At 38.6% G+C, this 7,791-nt stretch overlaps 1 protein-coding gene across 1 annotated transcript; it reads right to left on the bottom strand.

The window, feature by feature from the left end:
- Positions 1 to 6,144: 6,144 nt before the first annotated feature.
- LOC122208820 (putative protein ZNF720) lies at positions 6,145 to 7,134 on the bottom strand. The gene is made up of 3 exons (XM_042920278.1): positions 7,114 to 7,134; positions 6,871 to 6,997; positions 6,145 to 6,254 (listed from the first exon to the last, which is right to left on the bottom strand). The coding sequence occupies exons 1-3, from the start codon at positions 7,132 to 7,134 to the stop codon at positions 6,145 to 6,147; spliced, it is 258 nt and encodes an 85-aa protein (XP_042776212.1).
- Positions 7,135 to 7,791: the final 657 nt, after the last annotated feature.

Genomic DNA, 7,791 nt, shown 5'->3' with positions numbered 1-7,791 from the left:
GGTCAAGACTGCCAATATTCTTGACATTTGTAAATCATCTCCCCAGGACGTATTATCTCATGTTGAATAGTTTTGCTTACAAACTAAACGCTTCACCACATCCTTTGTATTTGTAGGGTTTCATTCAGTGTGCTCTCCCTGAGGTTCAGAAAGTTTGTAGTTGGGCTTAACAATTTTGCTCATATTTAAATATTTTTATTTAGCCTTCTCCCCAATATGTATCTCCTTAGGTTGATAAGTTTTGAGTGGTAAGGACTTTGCCTCTTTGTATAAATTTGTTAGATTTCTTCCCATTATGAAATCTCTGCTGTTGAGTGAGTTTTGAAGACTAGTTAAAAGCTGTCCCAGAGTTACTACATTTTTAAAAATTCTTTTTGCAGTGTTTTAATCCATGTAGGTATGCAACTATCAAAATTTAAAGGATACTGCTTAGTGCTTAGTAATTAATTATACTCTAAGAAAAAACTCTACCACAAAATTACATCTCTAAGTGATCAGTGTCCTCAGGATCTCTACATTTTTAAGTCTTCTCTCTAGTCAGGATACGATGATGTACAAGAAGATTAGAGCTTACATAGAAGACTTTCTCACATTTCTTACTTTTATACTGGTTCTCTGGAGATGGAGTTCTCTCATGCTTATTAGCATTTCACCCTCAATTCATGTTTTCCCCACACTCATTGCTTTTGTAACTTCTGTCTCCACTATAAACACCTCAGTAATTATGGAAGTTAGAGTCCTCAACTAAAGGCCTTTTTAACAACACACACACAAATAGTTGCTCAAAATCAAGTGTTGTATTGTAACTATTGAACAGTGATGTTTGGATAAAACCCTCCTGTGTTTATCAAAATCAGAGCCTTGGGAACAGGGGGATTACGTGTTGGTGGAAGAATAATGAGACCTCCAAGCAGGACTTCTCAAATCAATCACATTTAGAATTTTTATCTCCCTTTTCAAATGTCTAACTCACAGAATTGTTTCAGTCAGTGGTTAATCCAATTTTATATTTGGAATACTTTCAGTATGGGCTAGGTGACTTTTCAGAATTTCCAAATGTCCTTCCAGAGAATGTGTATCTTTAAAAACTGGATTTTTTACTTTTGCTCCAAAGACATTGTTCTCCAAATATAATGAGTTAAGGTGAGGTTTTCCCCAGAAGGTTTTTTATCCTTGATCTCTTCTAGCAGTAGCATTTCATTACCAGTAATTGTGCCCGTTTGGTTATATCCCTCATAATAAACATTCTGCATTTCCCTACACCCCATCACCTTCCCCATCATCCTTTAAGTTTAAATACTCAGGGCCACAGTGTCTACTTTTTCCCATATCACTGTACCAAAGGACTCTTCTTGGTTGTCGACCAACAAGCCTAGGGTATTATGGGAAGACACAACTAAAAGATACAAAAGAAGTCATCACACTTACTACATTGCATATATGTAAGTATGCTAATGTGCAAAAGTAATATCCATGATAGGACACCAGCAGAATGAAGATAGGAAGCACCAGGACTTTGCTCCTCCTTGGAGACACAAATAGACCAAAGGAGTTTTTGAGGGCTCCAGAAGTCCATTAGGAGAATACAGCACACCCAGACAAGTACAAAGGAAGAAGAGCCATAGTGAAAAGACAAAGAACGTTTAGGACACTTGCTTACAACAGCTGCCCACTCTCCCTGACACTCCATGACAACACAGTGACAAAAAAGTCTTCCCTCTGTCGAGGAGAGAAACAAATGTATGTTCAACGATCTGGTTTCTTTGCTGTCTTGAGGGACTTGTTTCTGTCATGCATGGCATGGGAAGCAGAAGGAATGAGAGCATCCTCTGGATACACTGTGGTAGCTGCTCAGACAAAAAGTGAACATTTGTTCAAACACTGGAGAGACTAAAGAGCTGAAGAACAAGAGAGGAAAGTATCACGGTCTCCAAAGAGTAACGACACTTTTTAACCTTAGCAGTTACAGAAACTCAGACATGACAAATGCCCAGAACATGTGTCACTGTACCTAGAATTACTGTATTTTGTGTTCCTCTCTACAAACCAAGTCCATAATCCTGGGCCCAGAGGCTGTTATTTTCACTTTTTTGTTTTGTTTTGTTTTCATTGTTTTCGTGGGTTTTTGTTTGTTTGCTTTTTAATTCCCAAATGTCAACCAAAGATATAAAAGGATACAAAGAAATAGGATTTTGTGTTCCAATTGGAGGAACAAAATACATCTCCAAAAGTGGCCCTAAATTAATCAAGTACTATTAATTGACTGACAAGGAATTCAAAATAACCGTCATAAAGATGCTCATGGAGGAAGAAGAAAAATAGGTAGGTATCTAAATGATAGCAGGAAAACTATTCATGACCAAAATGTAAAGCCAAGGAAACAGAACATATCACCAACAATGAACAAGAAATTGGGAGATGAAGAGTACAATTGCTGTATTTAAAAATACACTAAGGGGCCAACAACAGACTTGATCAAGTAGAAGAAAGAATCAGACAACCTAAAGTACTCTTGTGTTCAATTACCTGCTAAGAATCAAAGGACAGGGTCTAGGGACTCATGGGACACCAACAAGTGATCCAATATGTATATTAAAGGAACCCCTGATGAGAGGGGAGGGAAAGGGGGAAGAGCATTGATATGAAGAGCTCAAATCTTGTATGTGGAAAGAAGAGACAAATGTAAGAAGCACAGTAAATTCATAGCAGGATAAATGTCAAGACGTGAACACGGTGACACCTTATAATTAGCCTATCAAAATTCACAGGCGAGAAGAGAAATTTGAACCAGCATGGCAAAAGCCACTCATCTCTTCCAAGAGAGCTCCTGTAAGCTTAGTGGGATGATTAGCAGATCTTATAGGAAGAAGCGCACAGGCCCATGTAGTCAGGTATTGAAAGTTCAAAACATATCCACTAAGAATACCCTACCTGGCCAAACTGTTTTTCATGAATGTAGAAATGGAGACTTTCCCAAGTAAGAACCCCTCTAAGTTTCCAAGTAGACCTCTCCTACAAGAAACATTAAAGGAGGTCCTCCTGGTTGAAATAATAGGATTCTAAACAATAACTAAAACCACATGAGAACAAAAAGCCCTCTGCTTAATGTAAAAATTTATACAATTGGGGAGCCTGGGCGACTCAGTTGGTTAAGTGACTGACTTTGGCTCAGGTCAGGATCTAAAGGTCCATGAGTTTACCCCCACATTGGGTTCTGTGCTGACATTCAGAGCCTGCAGTCTGCTTCGGATTCTGTGTCTCTGTGTCTCTGCATCTCCCCCATTCGCAATCTCTGTCTTTGTCTCAAAAATAAAAACTGATTAAAAATTTATAAAAAATATACAAATCTGTCATGTTTTAATGAGGTATCACAAGTCACTTTAGTTTCTGCAACAGTATCTTTTTCAATGAGAGTATAAAAAATCAGCGGTGCCTGGGTGGTTCAGTATGGTAAGCAACAGACTTCAGCTCAGGTCATGTTCTCACAGGTTATGAGTTTGAGCCCCACATCAGGTTCTGTTTTGTCAGCACAGGGCCTACTTCTGATCCTCTATCCCCACCTCTCTCTGCCCCTTCCCTGCCGATTGTCTCTAAATAAACAAATTAAAAAAAAAAAGAGTACAAAAATCATCAATCGAGGTAAGTACATATTAACAGACAGAAATGGTATTATCAGTAATTTAAGGTAGGTGCAGGGGTGGAGGTGATATGTAGAATAATTTTGTATGCAATTGAGAATATCAGTTTAAAATGTGTTTGTGTACCTTTAAGACGTTCTATGTAATCCCTATGTGAACCACAGAGAAAATACTACAGAAAATGGAAAAGTTGAACAGAACAGTACCAAAGCATGTCATGGGTATAAGAGCACAAATAGGATAAAAAAATCTAAATTTGATACAGAGGGACAGAATATACGTGAGAGAGAGGGAGAGCAGGGGAAGGGCAGAAGGAGAGAGGAAGCGAGAGAGAGAGAGAGAGAGAGAGAGAGAGAGAGAATCCCAAGGACATTCCATTCTCAGCTCATAGCCTAACATGGGGCTCAATCTCATGACCCTGAGTTCATGACCTGAGCCAAAATCAAGACTCAGATCCTTAACAGATTGAGTCACCCAGGCACCCTGAAGGTATAGAATGTTGAAAAATGATTTTCAATTCACAAAAGTAATTCTCTCACGCAAGAAGAATATAATGTCACCAATAAATACGTGATGAAATTAATTATCTGTTATGATGACTCACCAAGACATTAGTTGTCTATTATTATGACAATTCACCTAGACATGATAAAACATTTACTGACCACTAACCAAGGAAAGAAAGATGAGTCCCAAAGTATCTGTGGGTCATATTTATACCAAGAAATACATACATAAATTTATTGGTAAAGGGCCTGGTTGATTCATAATTGACTTAAACTCACATTGTCTTAAAATGCACTAGATGAACATTGTCATCCTGTACAAGATACACAGGTAAATGAAACTACAACTACCTCGTGGGGAAAGTCCCATACAAAAGAAAGTACATTATTACAGAATGCAAAACCAAAATAAGACAAAATTTAACTGCAGTCTACATAAAAAAAAAATAGATTAATCCTGTCAAAGGAAACCTACCATATAACTATAATTTTAAACTGCGACTACGTACCCATGAAAAAGGAGCATTTGGATTGTTGGCATGTCTTCATTGACAGTAAAACAGGAAAGGTATTTTTTTTATATCAAGCATAAAATGCTCTAATGAAAAATTTTACAAATGAGCACTTAAAACACATTAAAAATGTATTATTTTCTTAATACATTCCTCCCCTTACACAGAGTGTAAGGGTATAATCCATTGTTTAGAACCAAGCTGACTAGCACAAAACTTTCCTTCCTAAATCAACAAACACTGCCAAAGTTGGAAAATATCCTGACAATCACTTTATAAACAAATCAATATTTGGGATGAAATTCAGATACATTCTGACAAAGTAGAAGAATAATCTTGTGATTAATTTTTTTCTGAAGTAAAATTACATTTATGAACAATCCTTTTTTATATGGAATTTCTTCTTTAAATGTTTATTTATTATTGAGAGAGAGAGAGAGCACATGGGCAAAGGAGGGGCAAAGGGAGAAGGGACAGGTGATCTAGAGCAGGCTCCACACAGACAGCAGACAGCCCCATGCTAGGCTCTAATTCCCCAACTGTGAGATCATGAACTGAGCCAAATTCCAATGCTCAATCGACTGAGCCATTCAGGCACCCATTAACTCATTTCTTATACGGCACATATCCATATCATATAGAACTTTTGATTCAAAAAATTTCGAGATGTGTCTCATATACAAATTATTTGAAAGTACAAACACCTATGAAAAAGTCACAGGAACTTCCTACTAGAAGTATAAAATGATGCAATTACTAGGAAATAAGGTAACCATTGAGACTTTATTATAGGCTGTGAGATCTAACTTCTAAATGTTATAGCTGCTTTATGGCATTAACATGCAAACATGCTAGGAGACACAGACATGTGTTAAATTATTTCATCATTGAGCAATGGAACACACAGAGTGGAAATTTCAAATGTTGGTTAATACAAAGACAAGTGAAATTTTGGTGTGAAATAAAGGATTCGATTTTCTCATTTGAGGGAGGTGTTCTGTGATCTCATGAAATTACTGAGCCTCAATTGTGTACAATTAAGATAAAATCCTCTGGAACTTTGGAAAGCATAAGCCAGAAAACATGTGATCTCTGTCTCCAATGTTCCCCACATTTCTGCATCAAAACCCGATATGCCCACTACTACCTTGACACACTTGTCACAAGAAGCAAAACAGAATTCAGAAATGGCTTAGCATAGAGTTCCTCAGAAATACAGAGAGATCCTCTCGGGCTCTCACAGCAATGGAGAAGCTCTCAGATTATGGAGGTCCTCACCGGGGATGTGGTGGACCTTCACTGGAGCTGAAGGAGAATCCTTGGAGAATCAAGGAGCATGATGTGTTAGAGAGCAGATGACCCTCTGTGAGAGGGAAAGACATCAAACTAGGCTTCACAAATGAAATTCCATTCAAGGAGAGCTCCCTGAACAACATTTTAAGATCTATCTTTCTCCTTCACATTTGGACCTCACGTGTGTCATGTGCTTCACTCCCACCTACCTGAGTGTGAGGCTACTGTCTCCTTTCTCTTCACACCCCACAGCTCCTTCTCTTGCTCCAAAACGATGACCAGGTCTGGCTTTGACACAATGAGACCTGTTTATCAGAAGAAAGGAATAGAAATACTGCTGGAGATTCTACCTTTCTTTTTTTTTCTTTTTCCAAAAATTTTTTTAACGTTTATTTATTTTTAAGACAGAGACAGAGCATGAACAGGGGAGGGGCAGAGAGAGAGGGAGACACAGAAGGAGATTCTACCTTTCAACTCAGTATTGTACTCAGCAGACAAGAGAGGACATTGAAAAATTCTAAAAAATGATTTCTCAAACACTCTTGTGCAAGAAAGAGCCCCTTTAGAACATGCAGGAGGAGTTTCAAATATTCACATCATGACCAGCCTTCCAAATACTACCAATACAATAAGCAGTAAAAGTTGGAGTTTAAGATGTGGGCCATACCGTCTTTTGCCACTCAATGTTTAGAATTGCCATCAATCTACAGAAATGGTGATGGCATCTTAAAAAAGGGAGGCTGAAGCTGAAAAGGAAACATCATGAAGATATTTCTCTACATCTACAAATCCCCATTTCCTTCCCTTGCTGCAGGGATCTGAATCCCAGTCATACAAAGAGGAAGCTTCCAAGAGACAGTCTTCAAAGGAACGAACAAAACCCGAGCAGGGTTTGGGAAATCTAGAAGGAGATATCCTCACCCAAGAAGAGGAGGTGTCCATAGGTCTCTAACATCACATCCCTGTGCAGCTCCCGCTGACTGTGGTTCAAGCATCCCCATTGCTCCTGAGAGAATTCTATGGCCACATCCCTGAAGGTCAGGAGTCCCTGAAATAAATACAACAGTCATCCAGTGGCCATTGGCTGTGTTCATAATGCTACCTAAGATGAAAGGGAAATGAATGTCATCAGGTAGACTATAAGAACTGATGTTCACCGCTTACCTGCTTGTACCCAATGACCATACTCCCTCATTTTACTTAACCTCTTTCTTCTACTTCTGGCAAAACACCCTGTGGACACAGTCTCCAGTCATGGAAACAGAAAACATTCAACAAAATGGAATGACCGCCCCAAGGAAGAGCTTGGGCAGGCCACGTTGACCTTAACCCCTATGCAGATGGATGATGGAGTGAACTCAGGGAGGACAGTTCCCTTGACCTTCTTGTAATAGAAAAATCTCCACCCAAGGGGGAAAACAAACCTTGCATAACACACAGCGTATGTATGGAAGTGTCCTCTTAAGGTACGTGTGCCACCTTATGCCCAGTTCAGGTAATATGACAAGGCTCCACTTCCTAATTGTCCACCCGAATCTTAAATAAAAGGAAATCATCGCCCCACCCCCCTTACTCTGTGAGTCTCTCCTTTGGAGGTTATTCCCTCTGATCTCCTTATTGGCTGAAATCAAGCTTCCTGTGTGTGACAACCCCAGCTGCTGCACTATGACTCTATTATATTTGAGGATTAAAACACACAAATATGTCAACTTTTGTGTTATTGTTTTCATTTTCTGAAAATATAAGGCAGTAATTAAAAGGGTATTTCTGTGACAAGACTGTGGAGGAAAATAAAAATTTATTTTGGCATTTTTTTTCTTTTTGTACTTTATCATGTTTTGC

Source organism: Panthera leo, chromosome E2 (genome assembly GCF_018350215.1).
Source record: "Panthera leo isolate Ple1 chromosome E2, P.leo_Ple1_pat1.1, whole genome shotgun sequence".
NCBI lineage: Eukaryota > Metazoa > Chordata > Mammalia > Carnivora > Felidae > Panthera > Panthera leo.
The sequence above is the reverse complement of the archived record's forward strand: the minus strand, read 5'-3'. Positions and strand labels throughout refer to the sequence as shown.